General features: G+C 36.4%; 1 protein-coding gene across 1 annotated transcript; it reads left to right on the top strand.

The window, feature by feature from the left end:
* The first annotated feature begins 668 nt into the window (after positions 1–668).
* On the top strand, positions 669–2,663 carry LOC149560191 (lycopene beta cyclase, chloroplastic-like). Its single transcript, XM_089824541.1, has one exon. It carries the CDS (start codon positions 1,133–1,135, stop codon positions 2,657–2,659), a length of 1,527 nt encoding a protein of 508 aa, XP_089680667.1. The 5' UTR covers positions 669–1,132; the 3' UTR covers positions 2,660–2,663.
* Positions 2,664–27,563: the final 24,900 nt, after the last annotated feature.

A 27,563-nucleotide genomic window follows, 5' to 3' on the forward strand; every position in this document is an offset into this window, starting at 1 on the left:
TTGGAATTTGACGGTCCGTGGCCGGTTTGAATTGATGTTGAATTTAGAATTTATGGTAAAAGAGTATTTTTATATAATATTTTATAAATAATAAAATATATTTCGGTTTAATAATTTTTTTTGGATATTTTTAATAATTTTTTTATTTTAATTGTTTATATTTTTTACTGACATTTTAATCAATATTAAGTATTTATCTTTAATGATTTTCTTTTTTAATAATTGATTACTAACTAATATTAATAATTAATTACATGAATGAATAATATTTATATATTAATAATTTTGTAAAAAATTAATCTATCAATTAATAAGGTCCAACAAATTTTCCTATTTATTCAAAAACTACACATTTAAATCTTAATAGAATTTCAAATTTTAACTTTTAACTTCTCCCACCTAATTTAGTTATAAAAATTTAATAGTTTAGATAGGTAAGTAGAATAAATACAAGCTCGATTCCAGTACCTCAAAACTTTGGGTCGACATTTTTTTTTATGAATAGTTCTTTTCTATTAATAAATAATATACTAAAATTACAATTCATAGCATACAAGATCACCCTGCGAAAAGTTCACACAAGCGCAGCAAAATCGAACATTTATTCAAAAAAAAACATATAAGACAACCTCAAGCGGCCAAAGCAGTGCCAGAGACCCCCAATCATCTTTGACACTTTTCTTTTGATTTTAAACGTTTTTTGGTTTTAAATATTGAATCGAGCAATGGAAAAATTTGGTACACTGAACCCCCGGTCTTTTACATCAGGCCAACCAAGGTTTCCCCGTCCGATCGAATAATTGAATAGACAACCATTAGTGGCTATGTCAAACGCGCCTGCAGATTTAAAAATTATTGTTCGACAGAGCTTCAGTTCAATGGACGTATGTTGTGAATGTCGTCGACCGCCCCACGATGGCACAAGATTTGTTTTCTTTTCGTATTGGAATTTTCTTCCGCGGTATCATGTTTTCGTTGGAGATTGATGCCCTTGCAGATCTTGAAAAAGTATATACTTGTTCTTTGGTTAACATCAAATGACATGGATTTTGTTCGATTGCAGTCAGTCTTCTCAAATCCAAAAAACTTCAGCTTTGAAATATAACGGTAGATATTGTGTCGATCTCCATTCATGGCAGCAATTCGAAGTTCTTTTGCCCTGAATTTGAAAACTCCACTAGCTAGGGTTCATAATTGTAAACCCCTTCCAAAGCCTTGGCAAAATAGGGTTTTGATGAAAAGGTCAGTTAATCCCAATAAGATTCCTGTTTGCAGGGCTGGATTGAATTTCTGTGACTTGGTTCCTGAAAATAGGGAGGAGGTGCTTGGATTTGAGCTTCCGAGATACGATACATCAAGACATTTCACTGTGGATTTGGTTGTCGTTGGCAGTGGACCAGCTGGTCTATCAGTTGCCCAACAGGCTTCAGAGGCTGGAATATCAGTTGTGTGCATAGATCCATCACCACAGAGGATTTGGCCAAATAACTATGGTGTTTGGGTGGATGAACTGGAAGCCATTGGTCTGGTGGATTGCCTTGACACTATTTGGGATGATGCAGTTGTGCACTTGGATGATAACAGAAGTAAGTTTCTAAATAGACCTTATGGTAGGATAAATAGAAAATTGCTTAAAGAGAAAATGATGGGGAAATGCATTTCTAATGGAGTTAGGTTTCATGAAGCTAAGGTTTTGAATGTGACACATGAAAATTTAAGGTCTTCTGTATTGTGTGATGATGGTGTTAGTATTCAAGCCGCTTTAGTGTTGGATGCAACTGGTTTTTCGAAGTGTTTGGTTGAATATAAGGAGCCATATAATCCTGGATATCAGATAGCTTATGGGATTTTAGCAGAGGTCGACTGGCACCCGTTTGATCTTGGGAAAATGGTTCTGATGGATTGGAGGGATTCCCATTTGGGAAATGAGCCTGCTCTCAGGGCTAAGAATGAGAAGTTGCCAACTTTCTTGTATGCAATGCCATTTGATTCAAATAGGATATTTCTCGAAGAGACCTCACTTGTCAGTAGGCCTGCTATTGCCATGGAAGAGATTAAGAAAAGAATGGTTGCAAGATTGAGGCATTTGGGTATTAAGGTGAAGAGGATTGAGGAGGATGAAAGGTGTGTTATACCCATGGGCGGCCCTCTTCCTGTGATCCCTCAAAGAGTTACTGGAATTGGTGGCACTGTGGGAATGGTGCATCCATCTACTGGATATATGGTTGCAAAAACATTGGCTACAGCTCCTATTGTAGCCAATTCTATTATACAATGTCTAGGTTCTCCGAGGATGATTAGGGGTACCAATCTCTCCGCCTCTGTTTGGAATGATTTATGGCCACGGGAAAAAAAATTGCAAAGAGAGTTCTTCTGCTTTGGAATGGATGTCCTGTTGCAGCTGGATTTAGTAGGCACAAGGGGTTTTTTCGACGCATTCTTTGACCTTGATCCATACCAATGGCATGGTTTTTTGTCCTCCAGGTTATTCTTTCCAGATTTGATTGTGTTTGGTCTGTCTTTGTTTGCTCATGCCACCTTTACTTCCAAGTTGGATATTGTGGGAAAGGGTACATTTCCTCTGTTAAGGAGAATTGACAAATTTGTTGACCGAGAAGGAATCTTCTTCACGCCCAACTCAATAAAGGATTATGTTTGATCTATTTATATATGTTAAAAAGATGGCTAAGAATATACGGTTATTACTAATAAAGCATAAACAAAGTTCTTAGGATCGGGTTTTCAAACAACTCTGCCATAGATTTCTAAGGGAGGCAACAAACAGGGTTTTGAGTTGACCCAGGTGCAAAGGGTCTGGGACTTCGAAGGCTCAGTGTCTATACCCAAGTGGCCTATAATGGCCATTAACTTGTATCAAAATTTCACCCAGGCATCTTCGGGGTTTTTTACTTTTGCAACTCAACAGATGCAACCTGCTGTTCTATATTTAAGAATATTAAAAAGCATAATAGCCTGTGATTCTACAGAGCATGTTGGTTTTGTTGTAATGTTCCTCTTAGATTTTTCCTAATTTTCCCGAAATATGCTAAAATTGGCAATCTGCTCAGACTGATATCAGATATTTGTTCCTATAGAATTTTTTATCTTCTTGAAGTCTGCAGCAATTTAATGTAATTGGATCTCCGATCCCTTCGGTAAATTACATCAAATTTGTGTGCAAGGGGTGTAAATGACTTCAAATTTGTGTGCAAGGGGTTTTTGTCCACCAACTTAGCAAGGAAAAGTAAAAGTTTCTGTTCCTTAATTTTCAAGGCTTCAAGGGGCTTTGTTTTGGGCTGTTAAGACACAGTTTATGTAAGTTAATTAAGAATGCAAAAGAAAAGTACAGAATAGCAAGACGCATTAACACAGATGTTTATCATGGTTCACCACAAATCATGGCTACGTCCACACTGAGAGCAGAGGAATTATATTGATGAAAATAGAATGAATTTACAAATAGATGCCATCAGCATTTATAGATCACAAATGATCAGCTGAAGAGACACAATGCAAGTGGAGGGAAAACACTCATATGACTATTGGCCTTCAATATTCAACAATGTCCCACCTAAAGACAACAGATACACTCGCTGATCGCCCATTCCCTTGCTCTACATGCTGACCTACTTTTTAACAAGAACAAGAGAAGTCCTGGCACATTCGAACTTCTCCTTGGCAACAACCTTCGTCAACATGTCCACCGGATTGATCTTTCTATCAATTTTGGCAACCTTTAGTTTCCCTTCTTCTACCACATAGTGAGCATGCTTGTCAATATGTTTGGAACGTCGCTAAGAGGAATGATTGTGAGTCATAAAAATTGCACTCTGACTATCAGAAAATAAAACATAATCATCTTGTTGTCAATATAGATCACTGAACAAGCGTTGCAACCAAATTGTCTCTCTAGCTCCGTCGGAAAGAGCCAAGTATTTGGCTTCAGTAGAAGAAAGTGCAACACAATATTGCAGCCTTGAGGCCCAACTAATGGCAGCCCCGGCAAATATGAAAGCATAACCAGTAGTAGACTTACATTTTTCTCAATCTTCGGCAAGATCTAAATTGCTGAATCCTTGCAGCTGAGCATGATTTCTACCAAAACACAATGCATAATCAGAAGTGCCTATGAGATACCGCAATATCCACTTTATTGCTTCCCAATGAGGCTTCCCAGGATTGCTCCTGAATCTACTAACTACTCCCACTGCATGAGCATGTCGGGATGTATAGAAATCATAGCATACACTATACTACCAACCACTGATTTATAAAGAACATCATGGATAAAATCCTTTTCTTCTTGTGTTTTGGGACACAAATCAGAACTTAGGCTGAAGTGAGGAGCAAGAGGAATAGGAACATGTTTAGCTTCAGCCATACCAAACTACTCTACAACTTTGTCAATGTATGATTTTTGTGACAAAGTAAGCACCTTTTCTGTCTATCTCTAGTGATAGGTATTCCAAGAATCTTACCAAACTGCTCTACAACTTTGTCAATGTATGATTTTTGTGACAAAGTAAGCACCTTTTCTGTCTATCTCTAGTGATAGTCATTCCAAGAATCTTTTTGGCTGAAGCTAAACATGTTCCTATTCCTCTTGCTCCTCACTTCCGCCTATGTTCTGATTTGTGTCCCAAAACACAAGAAGAGAAGGTTTACATTGTATATGGTTTGGCTATATCCTTTACAGCTTTCCAATTTCCAAGACCACCAGCCAACAAAATCTGGAAGCCACAAGCTATAGACTTGTTTGACTACATAATATTAGCCTTTGTTGCAGACAGATTAGCCCCAACTGCCCCTCCTTGATGTACTCCTGCAGGTACTAAATCCCTTTCGTGGGCACCAACCCAAGTATCTTTTCCAGGAAAGCAGCTCCCTTCAAAGCATTCTGAAGGTGTCAGGCGAAATCAGTGTCCTGGGAAGAGAACAGCAGAGTGAAGATTTCCAATTTCGACCCCTCATCTGTCAAGTTGAAAAAATTGGAAGTGCGAGAGATACCTGTCTATTGTGGCCATGATGAGAATGTGTTTTGAATCTCCTTGACCTCGTTGACTTGATTAACATTGCAGAGATGTCTGCCTTAATTCTGTGCCTATGATCTGTCGCAACAAATTCCTTCCTCCACAAGTACTTGACAAGGTGGAGGATTGACTGTGGTGGGTATTGAAGAAATTTTTCTCTTTTTTGTTATATCGCCCAAGAAATGCTATCCGTCTGAACAGGCATGGTCACAGAATAGGAATGTCCATTCCTGCTGCTTTTGAGATTGTATTGTCTGCACTATGAACAAGAAAATGCACAAGTTTTGAGGATTCATCTCAGCAACTTCCATTTCATACACACGGGTAAATGCTTATGAATGGGGCTTCAGAAGCTTGTCCTTGACCAGCAAATTCATTTACTCCAACTGTTCTGTTTATAATTACTTCCAGTGCTTTGGCTGATCAATTTGCTCAATCCTATCAGCTGCCATGTTGGCGAAGCTATCGAACAGTAAGTTGGCCTCATGGTACATGTCATTGATTAAGCAGTACTCAAACTTTGATAACATATTGATGGAGATAACTAATAAAGATCTAAGTTTCCATTGTTGCAAAAAAAATTCCCTGATGTATTGAGTCTATTGACTACTAATGAGGATTCTCCTTCAATTTTGACATTGACTAGCTGGAGGCATAACTTGAACCCCAAAATGAGAGCTTTCAGTTCGGCTTCATTATTTGATCCTTTGGCAATATTCTCGAAATATTACCTCTCAGCCTCCCCTCCCAATCTCGATTATGCAACCAGTGCCTGAAATACTTGGGTCTCCTTTGGAGGCCCATCGAAGTTGAGGTTGAACCACCCATGCTGTGGTGACTCTCATTTGTCCTTTTTTCACTTATTTTAGGGCTCAACTCTCCCAGCCCCTTAACTGGGGTTCTCTCATGGCTCTTTTCTTAACAGGGAAATTTAATTAATATTAATCAGCTCCTTGAATATTCACATGAATCTTCTGGGAAACTGTTTTCTGTTATGAAATTCAGAAAATGGTGATTGCCTTTTGTTTTCCCTGCATAGACAAGAAACTGTTTTCTATTATGAAATTCAGAGAATGCTGATTGGCTTTTATTTTCCCTGCATAGACAATGACAGCTTGCAAAGAGCAATTTGCAAGGAGCAAATAGGCTGTTCCTTATGTAAAGTTAAGGAGAGGGCATTGCAATTGCCTATCCCATGTTTTCTTTTCCTGAAGAATCTTGAATTTGGATGTTGAAGAATTTCCTCACTTTCCCATGTAGCATCCTATTGAGTACAATTTTCCCATTGAAACAGATACATTCTGTATTTTTTTGTTTCCTATATTTCTTTCCCCAAAATTTATATCAGTGTCAGGAATTAACTATTTCCTTCATCATCCAATGGGGGTAGTTTTAGCAAAAGATTAATTTGATTTTTTAAAGTTCTCTTTCTTGTAATGGCTATAGATATTACTAAACATTTTGATGCCCATGCTAATAGCTGATTCCCAAGACATCTTTCCATCATTTTTCTGTGATAACTCTTAGTTCCACTAGTAATGCTTTGTAACACTGCATCTTTACCCATTGATCTGAATCCTAGATTATTTGAAAATTTTGAGTTGACTTTCGCAAAGTGGGTAGCCTTTGCACTGCTAAAGCCTAAGACCACATTGGTTTCTCCTATGCTCACTACATAGAAGTCATCTTGCATCTTGTGCATAGCAAAGTTAATTTTTAAGAAATCCTTTCTCAACGAAATTGTATGCTGCTTCACTGCCAATTAGGACCATAACTCTTTTTTCCCTTACAAAAACACCCCCATAATAAAAAAAGTATTAAATATATGAGCACTTGACAAGGTTGAAAGTGCACCCCCTTGAATGGTCGTTTTCTTTGATATTTTATTTAGATTCACATTTATCAACTTTATGTTTTTCTCCTCCTCATCAGACATTACTATTATTTAATGCTCAGCCTTTTCCCAATCAATGGTGTCCAAGTTCCATGGTTTTTGCAAGAAAAACATAAAAAAAAATTTGGCATAGTTCATTTTTGGTTCATCTAAAGTACTCTTTGATGATAATGCCTTTTGCTGAGAAAAAACCTTTTGAAAAGGTTCTATTTCTAGCCCCATTGGACGGTTTTCCTTGAAAGAGTATATTCTTGGCTACAGAATTTTCTAAATTCAATGCTCTTTTGATAGCTTCTTGAAGGGTTAATGGATCAAATGTCTTAATTAGACTAACAAGAGGTTCAGTTAGCCATTGAGTAAAGAGGACAGATAATCCTCTTCCTGTGCCATCAAGCACCATTGCAGATAAAGTCTGGAACTCTTTTACATAGTCCTCTATATTATCCTTCTTTAAGCTGGATCAACTCTCTAAATGGACTCCAAGATCCTTTCTATTAAACATGTCAATTGATCTTTTAAGAATTTCATCATGTGTCTTCCAGACGATGACCTTGGACAGCCAACCCATGGTACCACTGTTTGTGAGCCAATCCTTCCAAGTGTAAGGTGGTGAATTTGATGGTGTCATCCTTAGTCATAGGCTTTAGTGATACTATGCGTCCAACTTTTACACCTGTGCACGAGTAGCACACTTTTTAGAACCATAAGGTACATAATGTTAACTTACCCAAAACTTGATGATCAATTTGTCTTGGTTGGATTCTAGGTTCAGTTCTTGACCCATTTTTGCCTTTATATTCACGTAGTCTGTGAGTGAGATTGCTTCTCAAATTTCTACAGGTCGTTTTTTATATTCTTCATAAACAAGCAGTGATGATGTCTTGTGTTTAACTGTGCTTCTTTTAGGGAAATTGTTCTCCCCTTTGAATGAAACAATGACGAAGAGACCTATTAATAGACTCACCCTTGGTTCCTTGTGTGCGACCCATTTGCTTATTATTGTTGCTTCTATTAGCTTTCGAAGAACTCGCTATTTTGATTGTTGAAATTATGTTGTGTTTCTTGGGTTTACACCTTATGTAACATTTGCCCTATCATATTTGACATGAGGTCAAATTTCCTATCAATTTTATTTGCGTAGTTATAGTTTTCATTTTTCCTAATATGTTTGTTTCCACTATTTAAACTTCCGAGGGAGTTTTTATATCTTCGTCTTTAGCAAATTGATGTTGAATTTCGGTAAGTCCTTTTTAATAATATTTTTTGGCTTTATTATTAAATTCTTAGTTACTGGTTAGAGTTCAATTCAAAATGGCTTTAGGTTCGTTCGTACAAAAACATGTGAAAATTTGAAAATAAAATAAAATAGTATAATAAAATCATATGATTTAATCATTTAAGCAACAAGAACACCATCAACTTGAAACTTGTAATCATAGCATCATTACAAAGCATTGTCCAATTGATTGACATATCTTAGGCCTTGCTAGACAAGTTGAATACAAACAAGAGAGCTCCTTTGTCAAAAGCCTTGTTTATTACAAGAGGCATATAGCAAGCTAAGCTTGGAAAGAAGTGTATCATGTTATAAAAGAAGTAGAGTTATACCTACGACATTGTTCTATCCCTTAATGGTGGATTTATCCTATTCATGTCTACCACTAGAGAAGCTCATCGTCTCCACATTCATGATCTAGTGTAGTCCATTTTGTGCAATTAAACATTCTTTATGTCAAAGATGCAGCTTGGGATGCATACACCATAACATATTGCAAGAAACTTAGGGAGCATTGATACAACAATTTTTTTTGAAACCTAGGTGAATTTTTGACAAATTGGACCCAAATTTGATACCTAGTCCGGAGGCCATACCAGTGAACGCAAGTAACTAAGATTAAAGTGCATAGGAAGGACTCACAAGTTGGCAAGATCCAAATTTGATACCATTTGTATGTCCCTTTTAGAAGTCTTTGAACTTTCCCTAAATATTATAAAATATAGTATTTTTCTTAGATTGATATCAAATATTTGTTCTTATAAAATTGTTGATTTTCTTGAAATCCCTAGCAATTTAACGCAACTAGATGCCTTTGGCAATTAACAATCTACCTGAGTTAGGGTTTTTGTCCACTGACATAGCAAGGAAAAGTAAAGGGTTTTTATCCGTTAATTTTCAGGCCTAGAGAGCTTTTGTGCTTAGGTTGTTAAGAGACATAGTCTATGCTCCTCTCATCTTCTACCACCAACTAAATGCATTTAATATTATATACTCCTTAAACCAGACTGCCTCTTGGGAAATTGTTTTAAAAATGAAAATTTAGTGAATGTTAATTAGCTTTTGTTTCCTTTTATATACAAGGTGGTGGCATGTATAGAGTAATTTGCAGGAAGCGATAAGGTTGTTTCTAATAGAGATTTAATGAAGCTAATTGTATTTGTATATGTATCTAATAAAGAGTTGTCATATAAAACGCTTGAACATTTGTTCATGAAAATTCATATTTCAAAAGAGAGAAGCAAGCATTGTTAATGATAGTATGCAAAGGGCAACAACATTTTATTAAGTGAAGGATTTGCAGCTATTATTTATTTAATTATTTTTATATATTGAAATTATAAATATGGTTCTCAAAAGTAGCTAAAATATAAGGTAGTCAAAGAGCATCTCCCTTGGAGATGCAAGTATCACTACTACCAAACTATACAATAAGAAATAGGGATCTGTTAGAAATTTGTTCAACGCTCCCCTCAAGATTCGGGACAAGGGCTTAATCACCTCTTGTGTACTATAGGTTGAGTGGTTGTATTGGGCATTGATAGATCGATCTTTTCGTGCAACGACAACCCCATTCTAACAAATGGTATCAGAGCTTGGTCATAGGTTCGAATCCTCAGACCCTCGGGTAATGCTGAGGGGGAGATTATTAGAAACTTGTTCACTACTCCCCTTAGGATTCATGATAAGGGCTTAACTGCCTCCTATGTACTTAAAGTTAAGTTGTTGTATCAGGCATTGACAAATTGATCTTTTGGTGCAACGACAACCCCATTCTAACAAAATCAAGGGGGTCAATCCTCTATCCTATTGTACATTAGGAATTTGGATGATCCACCAGGTATGAATGGAATCAAGCGCTTAATGAGTATCTTTTCAATCCTTCACTAATATGAAAGGTTGATTTTGGGGATATGATTGAATAATGCAACATAGAAGACAAAATAGGAAAAAATGATAAGTTTTAGAATACATAGACTGATAGAAAACAAACAACCACACAAGTACAAAAAAATAGAAACTAGAGAACACCACTGATATGTTATTTCAGTTTGAAGTTTTTTTGTAGGGAAGAGGTTGCCCAAGATATATGTTCTTAAGAAGAGAGTGAGTGAGACATCTTGATCCCAATACTTTTGGATGATTCAAATTGCAAACTATTTGTGAGGTTCTAAACTTCCCAGATCTGATCTAGTACATGCACTGCCTATTTCTACACACAAAACATGAGGAAATTGTTGTGTAGAGAGGGATTTACCTTAGTCAAAGCCTAGTTCAGGAATCAACCTTTGAAATGAAATTAAATGTGCTTGAAAGAAAAGTATGCTGATATGAAATAGAAACTAGATCTAAATCTTAAATTGCTTTATGCTTTGATGGTGCAATGCATCTTTCGATGTCATCGCAAGTGTTAATGCAATAGCTTGAACTCTACAAAAACCCAAAATCAAATCATGTAGGAAAGATACGCCTGGCATAATGATTGCAGTTTCCACACTGCTTGACGATGAAGATGAAGAATACTTTGAAGGCCCGAGGACTTGGATGCCTGAATTGATATGACCTCCTTATGAATGGAAAGAGAAGCCTTTATATAGAGATATCAAAGTACAATCAGCTTTAGTATGTCTTAGAAAAATGGTATTTATGTATGGTGTATACCTTTGGGGAGTGTAAAACCACCAAGTCCTACTTCCAAAATTTTGGGTGAAAATGTTGGGAAAATGTTGCCTAGATGGAAACATGTTCATTTCAAAGTGAACATATTCCCAAATAGTGATCATTTTCCCATTAAAAATCAATGAATTTTTAGGAGTGAGATGATAGATTTTAGTGTCCAAAAAGATGCACTACATAGATATGTGAGATCAATAGAATTGGAAAGTATGTCTTGAACTTTAAAATGAGATAAGCTCTATCTTAAAATGAGGAGACGAAATAATTTAAAGCACACACTTATAATATATGGTTCAAAATAAGATTTTGGTGAGAATCAATTAGGAGAGAAATCATATTATCAATTTAAGTATTAATTTAAATTAATAAAAATCCAATCAGTGCTAGGAGGGTGTGAAATCAATGTGGCGAACCAATACATGCTAACATGGGATTAAATTAAGCAGATCTAATTATAGGTGCTTACAATTTAGAATGGTACACAAACAAATAGTTTAAAAGGCTTAGCTAAGCAATTGGACAATTTAGAGCACAATCAATCCAATTGAACAACCAATATGTAATGCCTACCACTAGTTTGCTTTTCATGTTGGATTGCCCGATTCTTTTAGGCCTATTTTATGGTTATGTTTTATGATTGTGGTACTTGGTTACCCGATTTGATTTAGATGTTATTTCATATTCAGTTGATATATTTGATGAGCTACATGATACTTAGTTATTTCATGTGCTCATGGTTATTCTTTTGATGATGATGCATGTATGTTGATATAGTGATTTCAGTTATTTCATGATGATAGATAGATGAATGATTTATATGCAGTTCTATGATTTACTTACCCAATACTTGCATGTGTATGGTGCATCTATATGTTTTACTTTATGTTTGATGTTTCTAATGTGGTTGAGGGAGGGAGTTGTAGTCATCTGCTAGTCGGGAATTACACGATGCACCACTTTTCACCATTGGATGTTTAGTTTAGATTATATGTGTATGTACATGTTTGAATTTTATGCAGATTATAGGTACCAAGCATCAAATTCTTTGAATTGCCAAGATGAGCATGCCCTATTGCAGTATCTCAATGATAAAAGAGGGGAGACAATTCTTGAGTCCAAATCCTAACCTTAAGCCAATTGTCCTAGAAAGTACGACAAGTATCTGAGTTTTACGCTTCCAAATTCGTCAAGTGACATGAATTTGTAATTTTGACCCTTGAGTTTGATCAAGTACTTTAATGGGTTTTTTAATTTAGTTTTGTGGCTCTGATGTGATTTTTAGTTATAACTAAATCAAATTAAAAGATAATTAAATGAAAATTTTATAAAGAAAAAGTAATATATAATTATATTTAATTAATTGAGAAATTAATTAAATAAAATAATTAAATTTAAAAGATTTAATTAAAGTTCTAATTTTGGCGTAATTATATTTATTTAATGTAATAATAATTTATTTAGGAGTTTCATTCTAAAAATTAACTCTAAAAATTATTATTAGTTAAATTAATAAATATTTTATTAAAGATGTCTTGTGATTTAATGAGAGAGAGAGAGAGAGAAGAAATTAATATAATAAAGTTTATTTTAATTAATATGCAAAAATATTGCACATGAAATTAAAATAGAATAAAATAATTAAGAAAAGGTTTCGTGTGATTGCAAAATTGAAACCCTAAAGGGAGAAAACTCTTTATTAAGAAATTAGAGCTCATTTCTCCACACATAGTTTTGGGAGGAGCCAATTTCTAGGAAGAGGGTTTTCAAAAGGAAAGGATTTGCTTGCGAACTCCGTGCATCTTTTTCTTTAGCATCACATCCATGTAGGATCTTGTGAGTTTTGTGCAATAGTTTCTTTCTTTAAAATCTTTATCTTCTCTGTGTCTAAATGGAATTGTTTTCAGAATTTAATTGGATTGAAACCCTTGTTTGTGAATTCATTGTTCTTCATTTTGAAAACATTTGTAAATGAATGAAAGATTTGAAACCCTTGTTTGGTAAATTTTAGAGATTCGTAATTTAATTGATTACAATTCGGGTAGGGTTTGGAAAATAGATCAAAATTTGATATACAAAATTCAATTAGTTGTTAGTGTTTTCCCTATCAGATCTAATTTGGAAATGTTTTTTTTAATAAATATTTATATAATAACTACTATGATAATTATATTACCATAAAAAAGATAATTGCGAAATATTGTTTTGATTTTTTTTTAAATAATATTTTTAAAAATATTTTTTAAAGGGTGGCGGGGCCACCAACCTGCACCCATCCTCATCGCAGTCTACACTGCATGAAAACTATTGCTACCATAGCAACAAATACTGTCATAATGCAGTAAGTTGCTGTTGCACCACTACCACAACAATGCCCCTTCAGCCAACAGGCCTTAAACATGTTTTTGAAAAAAGTTTATGCGGTTCAATTTCTTGTTTAGTTAAATTTATTAAATTTTTAATTTAGTAAAACTTTTTAATATAGTTATTTTGGGATCCTCAAAAAATTTCTCCTCTTAGCTGGATGTCTTGTCGCTCAGCTCTCTCTATGGTAGCTTCTGCTCTAGACTCAGGAGAGTTAATCATGGTTACTAATGTGTATGCACCTGTTGATCTTGTGGGAAAGGAGGAACTTTGGGAACATATTCAATATGTTAGAAATTGTCATCCTTATCATCCTTGGGTGTTAGCAGGGGACTTCAATTCAGTTTTAAGTCTGGAGGAGAAGCATGGTGGTTTGGCTAGATTGGGGCCTTCTTCTGCTCTTCTTCGGCAATAGATATCTCTTTTGCATCTCTCTGATGTTAAGCCTTCTAATGGTCTCTATACTTGGAATAATCGCAGGACTGGTGTTGATGCTATCTCAGAACATCTGGATAGATTTCTTGTTTCTTGCTTCTGGGTTAGTGGCACCCTTACTATCTCTTCAGAAATCCTTGATTGGAGGGGTTCAAATCATTGGCCAATCAAATTTTCCGCTATAGGGGCTTATGTTCAAAAGCATCCTCCTTTTAAGTTCCAGTTGATGTGGCTTCGGGACTCCTCTCTTCATGATTGTGTTTTCTGTTGGTGGAAAGATGGTGCTCCTGCATATGGTACTGCAATGTTCTCATTTTCTAAAAGGCTTCAATATGTTAAAAGGCAGCTCAAGATATGGAATAGGGATTGCTTTGGGAACCTTCACTTTATGAAAAGGCTTGCTCAAGAAGATCTTGATGTCATCACAAGGGAGATTAGAGATCGAGGTTTCTCAGAGGCTCTTGGCAAGGCTGAATCCCTTGCTTCTAGAGCTCTAGAAGAATGGGAACTTCGAGAGGAAATTTTTTGGAAGCAAAAGGCTAGAGTTGATTGGCTCCAGGAAGGTGATCGTAACACTGCCTTTTTTCATAAAACAGTGCAATCTCGCCGGAATCAGAGCACTATCTCTTCTTTGGTTAATTCTCAAGGTATCCAATTGAATTCCTTGCCAGCTTTGTTCCAGGAGGCTATTTGGTACTTCTCTACCCTCTTCTCTAAGGACTCTCCTCCTGTTGATAATGAAGAAAATCTTATTTTGTCCTGTATTCCTTCCCTTATCACTCAAGAAATGAATGATTATCTCATGCGTCCTATTTCTTTGGAAGAGCTGGAGGAGGTGGTCTTTGGCATGCCTAAGGGGAAGGCTCCTGGTCCTGATGGCTTTCCAGTTGAATTCTTTCAGGAATTTTGGGACATCATTAATCATGATTTGTTGGGCGTGGTTAAAAAATCCTATGCTAGCAAGCAGATGCTTCAAGCTTTGAACTCTACATTCTTGACTCTTATTCCTAAGAGAGAGGGTGCTTATCAATTGGAGTGTTTTAGACCAATTGCCTTATGTAATGTGGTTTACAAAGTTATTACTAAGTTGATTGCTGAGAGATTGAAAAGGTGGCTTCCCATTATTATTTCAGAAGAACAAGGTGGTTTTGTTGTTGGCGGACAAATTTTGGATGGGGTGGTTATTGCTACTGAGGCTATTCACTCTATGGCTACTTCCAGGGAGAGAGCCATGTTTGTTAAGCTGGATATGGCTAAGGCCTACGATAGAGTTAAATGGAGCTTCCTAATGAGTATTCTTCTTTCTTTTGGATTTAGCTCTGACTGGGTGAGTTGGATTATGAGTTGTGTTACTTCTGCCTCTTTTTCAGTTCTTATTAATGGTCAACCTTCTCAACTATTTGGTGCTTCTAGAGGCCTCCGCCAAGGTGATCCTCTCTCCCCATATCTATTCATCATCATGGTTGAAGGCTTGGGCAAATTCATTAAGCATCAGGTGTCCCAGAATTCTATTCAAGGCTGGCGGTGGGGTAATGGCTTACCTTCTCTTTCCCATCTTCAATTTGTTGATGATTCTGCTCTTGTTGGTCTTGCTAGGATCAAGGAAGCTGAAGCCTTTCGACATGCTTTGGACGTTTATTTGGCAACTTTAGGCCAGAAAGTTAATGAGCACAAATCTTCCATTTACTTTTTTAACACTCCTGATTCTATTCAGCACAGGATTGTTGGTATCCTAAGGTTTCAGATAGGATCACTTCCTTTGACTTATCTTGGCATCCCTATTGCTGTTTCTAGGCAGCCACGTCTCTTTTGGCAAAATTTGATTACCAAGCTTCAAGATAAGGTAAATTATTGGACTCATAGATGGCTTTCTACTGCTACCCGAGTTACTCTTCTTCAAGCTATTATCCAAGCTCTTCCTACTTATCAAAGCATGGTTCACGCTGCACCTATTTACTTTCTCAAGGAGTTTGATGCTCTTTCTTGACAATTCCTTTGGAGTGGTAATTTGCGTAGTACTAAATGGAGCCTGGTTAATTGGGCAACTGTTTGTAGGCCTAAAAAGGAGGGTGGTCTTGGTCTTCGATCTGCTCTATTGAGTAGTCAAGCTTTGGCTGCTAAACTTTACTAGCGATGGTGCTCTAGACAACATCAACTTTGGGCTCGTATTATCACTCATAAATATTTTCATGGTGCTGATCCTTGCTCTGTTTCTGCACTTCCTCTTGAAGGTCATGGCTCAATGGTTTGGCATACTTTGAAGATAGGTACGATGTTGGTAAAGAGGGGTCTATTTTGGATATGTAAAGGAGGTTCTCAGGCTTTGTTTTGGTTTGATGCTTGGGATGGATTCCCTTCCATTTTATCCATATACCCTCATCTTCAGCCTCTTTGTGACTCTTTTCTTGCCACTGGATGGGATAAAGTGGCTCATTACAAGACTCCTTATCAATTGGGACCTGTTGTTGGTTACAGATGGAAGCATTCTTCTGATTGGCCTCCTGGAGGTATAGACATGGATCGTCAAGAGCTTTCTCAAATTCTGGCCTCTAGAGAGTGTTCTTCTTTGCTTGGTCCAGATGTTTTGGCTTGAGGCGGTACCTTGTCTGGTAAATATCATGTCTCTATTGGGTATTAGGAGATAACTAGACAATTATTTGGGGATGCTAAGGTCCCTTGGTGGAAGCAAGTTTGGAATAAAGTTTCTTGGTCCAAGTGCAATTTTTTAATGTGGCTAGTGGCTCACAACCGTTGTCTTACCTGGGATAATCTTTGTAAACGTGGATTTCAGGGCCCCTCTTATTGTGTTTTGTGTGGTAATGGAGAGGAGTCTATCTCCCATCTATTCTTCCATTGCTCCTATTCTACTCAGATATGGCACCTTTGGTGGAGCGCTTGGGGTTGCTCTTGTTGGCATGCTTCCTCTTTGCCTGAGTTTTGGGCCCGCTTGGGTACTGCTCCCTCCAAGTCTTCTTTTCTCCATGCTACTTGGATTGCTGGCCCATCTTTCATGCTTTGGCATATTTGGTTGGAGAGGAATCGTCGCATATTCCAAGATGTTCGGCTTGGTGTTTTGCATCTTTGGTGGAAAATATCACATTCTCTTCAGGAAACTATTCTTGTGAAGTGTGAGCTTGATGGGGGTATGGATCCAGTTGATCTTGCTATCTGTAATTGCCTTAATTTTCATCTGCAGGATGGGGTTGCAGCTCATAGGTTTCCTTCTATGTTCAGGCAGCTTCACCATCAGAGGAAGGGTCGGGTTAACTGGGATGGGCACTGGACTCCTCCTCCCTGTGGAGTTTTGAAAATTAACACTGATGGTTCTTCTTGTGGGAATCCTTGTCCGGCTGGTATTGGCGGAGTGGCTCGTTGTAGTTCTGGGGATGTTAAATTTTTCTTCTCAGTTCATAAGGGTGATTATACTAACAATCTCATGGAAGCTCAGGCTATTTTATATGCTGTGGAACAGTGTTGCTTGCGAGGATGGAGTAAGATTATCTGTGAGTCTGATTCCCAGGTGGTGGTGAACATGCTTTCTTCGCAAGAGTTTGAGGATGTTAGTTGGCAGCTGGCCACTATTGTTAAGCAGATTCTTTTCTTCTCTTCCTCTTTTTAGTTCATTAGGTTCACGTATATTCCTCGTGAATGGAATAGAACTGCTGATTGTTTAGCCAAATGGGCATCTAGTCATGATCCGAGTTGGAATATTAGGGATAGGAGGCAACTGTCCTTTGAGATGGTGCAAGAATTTGATGATCTTGTTGCTCAGGATCGAGCTCCTTGTTGAGCTCTCCTTGTTGTATTTCTTTCTGTCTTAATAAATTTTTACCCCTCTTTTTGCAAAAAAAAATAATAGTAATTGTTATTATTAATAAATTAATATTATTTATTAATAGTTAATAGTTATTATTTTAATAATTAATAATTATTATTTAATTTTTAATATTCATTTAAAATATATTTTAGTTAATGAATTACAAGCTTTGGAAAATGGATTATCATTTTAAGCCAACAAGTTATAATTGAATTATTTATTGTTAAATCTAATATTGATTTAATTAAATAATCATTATGAATTTTCAAGGATACATTTTTAAATGAAGTATGAAAAACTTGAATCCAGTTGTTTAATCAAAACCCTATGTTTTTAAAAAATAAAACAAAATATGAAACTATACTTGATGGATGTATGATTACTTGTATTGGGTTTAGGTTTGACCTAGTAGGTTGATCAGTTAGGATGTTTACCAGAGGCTTGGGGGATTTTGTTATTTGATGATGTTATTTATATGATCTTTTATACCTGACCATGGCGATTTGTCACGCATTTTCTATGATGAGTTTTGATCAGATGTTTGTTAGTGATTTTCAGTTGCTTGTGTAGAACTGAGGTGAATGGTGTGCTTATCCTTGTGTAACCTTTGAATTTTCGATCGATTATCTTATGGTGCTTTCCAGTTGTTTGCATATGGACTGAGGTAAATATTGTGTTTTATCTATAGGTGCTTTCTAGTTGCTTGTAAAGGACTAAGATGAAAATTGTGATTTTATGAGTTGTACTTTTCATGAGCTTAGGGTAGGTAATCCATGTGTACATTGTAAAGTGGCTTGCAATGGAGGTTGGAACCCTAAAGAGGTTGCCTAGGTAGCTTATTGTAAGTTGTTTTAATAAGTGATAACAATTCATTAAATGAGAGTAAAATGAATTAATAAGAGTCAGTGTTTTTCCTTGCCCATGCCTTGAGTGCTAGTACAAGCTAGGATGGGAGTAGAGAGGATGCTTGGTTGTGACCTTGCCTTGCTAGTATGCCTTGTTTGTACGAAAGGATACTGATGCCACATAGAGACACTAGGGAGCTGGAGTCCAGAGATGCTGCCAAGGTAACCTTAGAGTTGGCTCATGCGATGACACATGCCCACTTACATAGTAGCTTTCCTAGATGTCTTTGTTGCCTCTGGGATTAGATGATACTAGTGTCTTGGTACCCTTTGAGATAGTTTTCTATTAGATATTTCCTTGACCTAGATGTTGGTTATGATTTGTGGATTGATATTCATTTGGGACTTGAGACTATCTCCTCAGTATGGTGGGAGTGGGCCATTTAGGTTCCACCAGGTCAAGTGGTAGTGTTTTCTTATACCATTGAGATCCGACAGTTGGATGTCGTTGCTAGATGTACCTATCTTGTGTTTCTGATGGATGGTTACAATCTGTTATATTGTACTTGATTTATCAGAAATCTTATGAGATGATGTATATTCTTGAGTTTTTCATACCCTGTGACTTGTATAACGGATGATCATGTATTTTGGTTATGCCTAGTGGCATCCTTTGTAATTGTATATTATTTAATTAGATTCGTACTTGTGATTATTCCATGAGGTGGATTTTTGTTATGTATCAAATTTAATATTAATAAAACTTATATATGTGATTCAATGTCACAGAACCCTTAAGAGATGTAATCTATTTTGGATGGTTGTATGTATGTGAGTTATTGCTTCTACTATATTAATATGTTGTTGTTTATTATCTTTCAAAAAAAAATGTTTGGCAAACTTAGTGAAACTTTAGGTTATTTTCTTTTGGGTTCCCTAACAAGGTGTTACACAATATAAAAACACAACATTAAGAATCTTTATCATTTTTCTTCCTATAAACAACCTCTCTTCAGCCTTGATAATGGTTGTCACGCCCCTACTATGAACTACGTAGTTGGCTAGAGTAATGCAAACCACTCCAGAGGTGCAATTGTCAACTAATGGTGACAACTAATGAATAACAGTGAGATCAATGAGGAGTCTCAACCCTCTTGAAATGACAACATTCAAAAGCCACATATGTTGAGGGAAATGAGAGGATGTTAAGTGTTAAAATTTGAACTAGGATACATATAACATTACAGTATAGAAACTGAAAAAACTCATGAAAACACATTGCACAGACTTACCCTGGGAAAATCCTCCACCTAAATCCCACAGAAATATGAATCAAAATAGAGGGCAAAATTCTTACGACTAATGTCCTGAGATTGATGTCACTCATAGACAGTCAATCGAACTGAGCATATACTTCACAAATGATATCAAACGAGATCACTTTCAGATTTGAATAATCACAAAACATATAGACCATCAAATGTCTTTCTTGAAAAACCTTAGACCAGCAAATGACTTTGATATCTGAGAGTTCAAAGAGAGGAATCCAAAGACTCTACCGTTACAAGGTTCAACATGTCTCCTTATGGAACAGAGGATAACCGTCCATGAACTGACAGACTCTTCAAGTCATAAGTGGGTACAAATACAATACACACACCAATATATCCTCTATTCTTGAAGCGAATACTTCATATAAACTGCTTTGACAAACTCAGAAATAACCACGAACACACACCATGGAGAAAGATTAACAAAGATGAACAGCATATGTACAAACCAAAGGAGCATTCGAACAAACATCAAAGAGGAATATGAAGCAACCAATTACATGGCGTTTTATTGCGAACGGAAAATTATTCAATAACCCGACCATGTCTAACGGAAGATTAAGCCATTCAAACATACATGACCAGGACCTTTTGACCATACTGACAAGATAGCTAATATTCCAACTCAGCTGCCACGATAGCTTAAAGGAATTGAATACACCAGCGAACACGAACATGAAGAAAATGATTACATAAGCCTTCAAACATGAACATGCCAACGCCATAGGAATACTATGATCTGGTTTAGAATATGAACACAAAAATCTCATCTGAGATGAATCACTGAGTATAGAGATAGTTGAATCATTATCGAGCCATGATGAGCAGAAGATATAAATAGTTGTTAAACGGGAACAACATCAAAATAATAAAACAAAGGTGAAGGCGTATTTTGAAGCTACATCTTCAACATAAGGGGCGGTGGAAAGAAGAAACAAAGGCATCAAATAAGGAGAAATCAGCTATGATCAAACAAGAGATTGCAGATTCAGAATTAATGCATTAAACAGTTTATATACTGATCAAGTATTGTGGTATTTAATGTATTTTAATTTTAGATATCAATGCATGTATGTATTTATGTTTTTCAATTATTTGAATTTGTTGTGCTAGGTATTACAATGGCAATTCGTTTCCGGACAAGCTAATCTTCATCCAAAATACACTAAAGACAAAACAAAGTCAAACTTTTTTTTTTTTCCAGATTCACTAAAACGTAGTGATTTTTTCCAATTTTTTGTTGTTTTTGACTACAAACTATGCAGATGATGAAAATCAAATGGTGAAATTTTCAGAAAAATTCATGAAGTTTTCAATTTTTTGAAAATTGGTCAACTATACAGTTTGGATGGAAGATAGCCACGTCCATTAGCTCCAACTCCATGTATTGAGCCCTTTTCAAAACAAACCCAAAATTTCCCCTTTGGAAATATGTTGTAATGGCAAAAAAAAATTCTACATGGTGGGGTTTATGTTTCAATTTTTAGTGGGTGCTACACCTTTGACTATGCATCAAGGCTTTCCTAAGAAAAAAATGCTATACTCATTCCAAAAGCATGTCATAGCATATAATAGCCAAAACCTTTACATTAGTTGAGTTATTGGTTGAGCATTGCACACTTATTTTTTGGGCATCTTGTGTTGTCCACTCCCTCAAGCTTATAGTATAAAATAATGGTACCAAAATTAGTTGGATCAAATAGGCCCATGGCAAGGCATAAGAGATCTAAATGTTCATCACCAACTATCATATCACAAGGCATATTTAGAACATTCTTGAATTGAAGATGTTGAAGTAAGTGAGATAATAAGATCTATTTTAATAAATATGTTTCACTTTAGTAAACTTTTTAAATTTTATTTAATTTTGATTTTTAAATATTATGCTAAGAGTCAGACCTATTTTGCCTCCAACACAAGATCTATAGGTTTGTGTGACACTCTCTAACATGTTTATCAACTTAAATTGGCCCATTTGGAGACAATCTAGCTCTAGAAGGGTAACAAATAGAAAGCAAATGATCCTAGATGACACTTGGTGGGATTGTGTTGAATATCTCCCTAGTTTCATTAAACATGTATTAAGTATGATCCATTATATACCAACATAGAGGACTTACTCAAGAGAGATATAATGGCATCAAATCAAAGATTAAGAAGATGAAAGCCATCATAAATGTAAAAGAGCAAGATATTGAAGAGCTTCTTTTTGTGTCAACAAGGATTAGCCCATATAGTGATGTTGAAGTTAGCCAAATGCTTAAGGCAACACTTTGTAGACTCTTAATTGGTTCTAGTGTGCTTGATGTAGTGAGGATTGAGTTCATGAGTTCTGTATGCTCTAATGACTTTGTTGTTGATGCTCTTTGTGATTAGTATAAGGTCGGTGCTCATAGTTGGTGGTACTTCCATGGTCGCTTACTTAACCACCTACAATCTCCAATGATAAATATTTTATTACAAGCAAGTTTCATGATTGTTTTAAAAAGTTTGAACTATATTTTAAAATTTGTCTTGTAATTCTAAATTTTTCTTAATCCTAAGCCTCAATTATATCAACAATTCAACTAATGATATTAATAGCATAAGGAAGAAGTAGGTGAAACCTGAGGTTGAGAACCCTCCTTTCCTACACAATCATTCAAAACTAGGTGGCACTTTCACACCTTTTTGAATACTTGAGAAGAAACAACTGAATGAGACTCATTATGTAATTGGTCTAGGATCCTCATTACCTAGTTGGTCTTGGATTTGTGTAGGTCTCTTGGTAGTGTTAGGACTCAAGATCGCCTTCCTGATTTGAGTACCTTTCCAAGCTTTTGAGCCTTATGAACGCTTTTAATGGAAGTGTAACCAGCTATCCTTTTGAGGACTAAGAGGTGTTTAATGTTTCTAACACCTTGCATTTAGTATATTCATGCATCTTGTATTGATAAATTATCATTTTGGGTCATTCTATGAAGTTCCATTTTGAGCAATGTTCAAATCTGCATTTTTGCCAAAGTGTCAAACAATGATAGGTAGCCTTGTTTGCAATTGAATATCTCATGCCCAATGATATTTCATGACTCACTGCTTTAGGAGTGTTTAGTACACATATCAGAGAACCTATGTTTCAGATTTCAAGTTGTTTTGACATGTTTTGACTAGGTTGATAACTAATCTAAGAGATCTTCAATGGGCTGGATTCTTTGAGGTGGGTTAACATGCTATTTGGCTGGGTTAACATCTCATGTTAACTCGGTCTCTTCATGAGCCGAGTTGGCTTAGTTCCTTCATTTACTGAGCTAGTTTAGCTTGTTCATTAACTGAGTTGGCTCAATTACCTTCATGTGCTGAGTTGTGGGTCAACATGCATTTTCTATCGGGGTTATCGGGGTTAACATTTTGTGTTAACCATTTTTTTCGTTTCAAAGAACAACTTTGTTACTCTTTCGAAAATTGCAAAACCATTCCTACCTCTTCAATCGAACATTTGAGAAATGTGCTAACCAGCAGTTTCATGCCACATGGCGAATCCTTCTTATGTTGGGCTTCTTTTAATCAAATGGTTCTTGTATTTTTGCATTGTTACACTTTGCCCTTGCAAAGATACAATGGTCATTGGATCTAGAAGCATCTTGGATATTTATGAGTGCATCTCAGCCGTCCGTTTGAGAATAAAGAAGATATGCATCTACAGTTGAGTTTTATTCACTTGTTGAGGAGATTTTTGTAACATCTTGGCCATTTATTTCAAAATGAAGATCTACATCAATGGTTCATACATTTTCTAGGTAGATCAGATTTATTCCACATGGGTCAACTCTATAATTTTTGCAGCTGGTTAACTTGAATGTTATCCCATCCTACTTTTTTTGATAGCGGTGTGAATTTATTTCTTACACGCATGACACATTACAAGGACTATTCTTTAATGCTAAAAGACATTCTTTGGCCCTGTTTGCTCGACATCTCTACATCTCCATGCCTCTTTGTTGATTATAATGATCAAATCTCATGGGATTTGATTTCTTATGGCTGGGTGCATTTTTTTTGCCCTTCCAGTCACTTTATTGTCAACACATTATATTTTATGATTAGATTTAGTTCTGGTATTCTTTTGTTTGCTTCTCTCTGCAACTTGACTCCATCTTGGGTTGGGGTTTGAACTCCATAGTTTAGATTTGAGTTATGCCTGAACTCTTTAAAAGGTAGTTGTAAATACTTTTTCCAGGCTCTTCTCCATTTTTCTTTTGCAACAATATTATGCTCTGCAACTTTTCCTTCCATTAATGAAACTTCTCATTTTCTTACCTATTCTTGCCATTTTATTTACTAGTGCATGTATTTTCCTTGTAGTAGATGTTTCTTTTCCATTTTTTTGATTCATATGTTGTGTTAAGTCTGTTAGCAATTGTTGTATAGTGAAGTTGCTTTCCTTTTAGCACTTCAACCAGTTCTAAACCTGCATGTGGTTTCTTGAAGATAGAATATAGCTAATACTAGTGTATTATGGTGCTTTCATTGATGTGTAGTATAGTTAAAGGAAGGGTTGTAACCACATTTCTATCTTGGTGCATCATCGCTTTTCCCTTCAACATTTTAAATTTTGTGTTCTCCTTCTCCCTTTTCCTCTCAAGTGGTAGTGTAAGTGCATCCTGATAGTAAAGAAGTCGGCCTTCTTTGGAGATTCACCCTCAGAGTGCAAGTCCTACACTTGGAGGTTGTTTCCATGTTACACAAGGTTGCCTGAGAAGTAGTTCCTCAAGCAAGGGTGTAGAATTTTGTGTTCACAATTTTCGGCACACCCGATGGGACAAATCATTTTAGCTACTCAAGTCCGCTGGAAGCCATTTTGCAGTCCATTCATTAAAAATTTGGGTGTTATTCTCTATGAAATTAGCCTTTGGAGGCATTCATTCAACACCATGGTGACTCTATGCATCTTCAAGTTTCATTTAGATCAAGTGCTAGTATGTGTAAAGATCATCTCTGATCTTTTATGTCTTCAAGATTTTCAATGAGATTAGTTAATTGAATGCTTTATCATGGATTTTTTTCATAGAGATCCCTCCCACTTTCCCCCATATCATGAACAGGATATTCCTCATCCCTCTCACTCCCTACATCAGCCTACCCAGTCTCCCTTGGAACCCTGTAGTGATCGCATATTAAAGGTAGGAGTTCTCTATGATTGCTTAAATAGCTTGGGTTTCAAGTTTGTTGAACTTGGAAGGTTTTGAAGCCATGTTGAAAATCCATACCCAGATACAGATGATAGGGATTTTTCTCATGTTAGGATCATTATGACTATTTGGATGGAGGAGTTGTAGAATGACAGAGAGATGTGGGAAGATGACCCTTATGTTTGCAGCGTGGTGTTTGAGGTTTATGATATTTTCAATTAAGCTCATCAGGTTCCCTTAGGATGTAGCAAAGAGAAGAATTAAGATAGAAGAGACTTGAGGAGGAGACAAAACTTAAACTTGCCCAAATACAAAAAGCTAAAGTGCAAGAGCTTCCCAGGCACAAATTTTCTAGCTTCAGACAAAGCATCCCTCCTCAAATTTATACTTTAGTCTACCCTAAACCTCAGCCTATACTTTAGACACATCCACATGTTGATAATGGTGAGTCCAAAAATGACTATTGTCCCTTCCTTATTGTTAAGGAAGAAGTGGATATATCTTTTTCCACATTAGAGACACGAGGAGAGAAGCTACCAATTGAAGAACATGTGTTGCAACAAGTGGTCAAGATGGAAAAGAATAATGAGGTTGTTCCTACTCTTGAGGGACAAAATTTGGCTTTTGAGCCTAGCGTGGAACCTTAGGGCCTATTGCAAATTGAAGAAAATCCAGACCATGTGTTGCAGCAGGGTGTGTCCCATGATATGGTGGAGGAAGAAAAATTACCTAAGATGCCCCAGGTACATGAGGTACAAGCTTCTGCTCATGAGTCAACTCATACTCTAGAGAGAGAAATATTGTTGCAAAAACTACACGCACAACAAAGGAAATTTGAGGCAGAGCTTTCAAAGTGGTTGGAAGCCCAACAACAAGAGGATGAGGTAATTCTTGCAAGGGAGTTGGCTGCACAAAAAGAAATTTATGAGAAAGAACTTCAAGGGAAGCTAATGAGTATGTTGTCTACTACAAAAAAGACACCAAAGGAGGCACAACTAGCTCTTTCTTCCACATCACAAAAGCATGCACAAGTGTTGGAGGTGTAGCCTTTTGTTTGCAAGGATTCACATGGGCTAGGGGAGGAACATATGTTGCAGCCGCAACATGAAGAAACACACACACCACCTACCATACCATTAGAGCCAACTCTTGTGGGTCATAAGGATTTGGAGGTTGCATGTGATCAAGGCTGATTGCTTAGACCCAATATCATCAAGAGGATGCCCCATCATGCATCTAGCTCTACAACAGTGTGAGTTTCCCAAGGTTATGCTCATTCTAGAGCATAAGGAAAATTTTCACGAGGAAGAGCAAGCATTTCTTGCTCAACAAGGTTATGCCATAGTGCTGGAAAGCTTCATTATTTTCAACATTGGGAAGAAGGTTTTCCACACAATAGTATGCTTGTCATACTTGTTGATCTATTCAATTGCCCATTTGTGTGGGAGGAAAAACTAACTTGTAAGGAAGGGCAGCTACTTCAACAAGCCAGTCAATGGCTTTGTTTCAACTTTTTTGTTTGTAAATACTTGTACATAGTAGAGTAGGAGTTTTCTTCTTTCCAAGAAGTACATGAACACATTTGTTTTGAGCTTTCCTGAGGTTCCCAGAGTTTTTGTTTTTTTTTGGTTGTAGATTTTGTGGAGTTGCAGGTGGGATAATGTGTCAATTCATGCTAGTGACTCTATGCCCAATGGATTTCTTAGGGCCACTAGTCTATGCTTAGCAGGAAAGCATCCCCTCTAAGTCACCAAGAATGTTGGCCATTTTTCCCCCCTATTATGCCCATCACTGATAACCGATCTAAGAGATCTTCAATGGGCTAGATTCTTTGAGGTGGGTTAACACACTATTTGGTTGGGTTAACATCTCGTGCTAACTCGGTCTCTTCATGAGCCAAGTTGGCTCGGTTCCTTCATGTGCAGAGCTAGTTCAACTTGTTCATTGACCGAGTTGGCTCAATTTTCTTCATGTGCCAAGTTGTGGGTTAACACGCAATTTCTATCAAGGTTAACATTTCACATTAATGATTTTTGTTAGCTTAGAGAATGACTTTGTTGCTCTTTCAAAAATCATGAAATTGGTGTTGCCTCTTCAACCAAATATTTGAGAAATGTGTCGACCAACAGTTTCATGCCACGTGGTGGATCCTTCTTGTTCTGGGCTACTTTTAATTGAATGGTTCTCATATTTTCGCATTGTTTCCCTTTGCCCTTGCAAAGATATGATGATCGTTGGATCTAGAAGCATCTTGGATATTTATGAGTGCATCTTAGTCATTTGTTAGAGAATAAAGAAGATATGCATCTATGATTGGGTTTTATTCACTCGTTGAGTAGATTTTGGAAACATCTAGGCCATTTATTTCAAAATGAAGATCTACATCAATAATTCATACTTTTTTTGGCATGTCAGATTTATTCCACGCAGGTCAACTTTGTAATTTTCATGGTGGGTTAACTTGTGTGTTATCCCATCCTACATTTTTTGAAACAGTACAGATTTATTTGTTGTGGCCATGACACATTACAAGGATTGTTCTTTAATGCTGAAAGACATTCTTTGGCCTTGTTTTCATGACATCTCTACATCTCCATGCCTCTTTATTGATTGTAATGATCAAATCTCATGGGATTTGATTTCTTATAGCAAGGTGCATTTGTTTTTCCCTTCCTATCACTTTGTTATAACAGATTGTATTTTATGATTAGATTTAGTTATGATATTCTT

The sequence above is a fragment of the Cupressus sempervirens genome, chromosome 4 (assembly GCF_028749045.1).
Source record: "Cupressus sempervirens isolate cs-2001-9-10 chromosome 4, ASM2874904v1, whole genome shotgun sequence".
In the NCBI taxonomy this organism is placed as follows: Eukaryota; Viridiplantae; Streptophyta; class Pinopsida; order Cupressales; family Cupressaceae; genus Cupressus; species Cupressus sempervirens.

Coding starts and splice junctions, on each gene's coding strand:
- LOC149560191 (XM_089824541.1), top strand. CDS start 1,133: ATGGCAGCAATTCGAAGTTCTTTTGCCCTGAATTTGAAAACTCCACTA.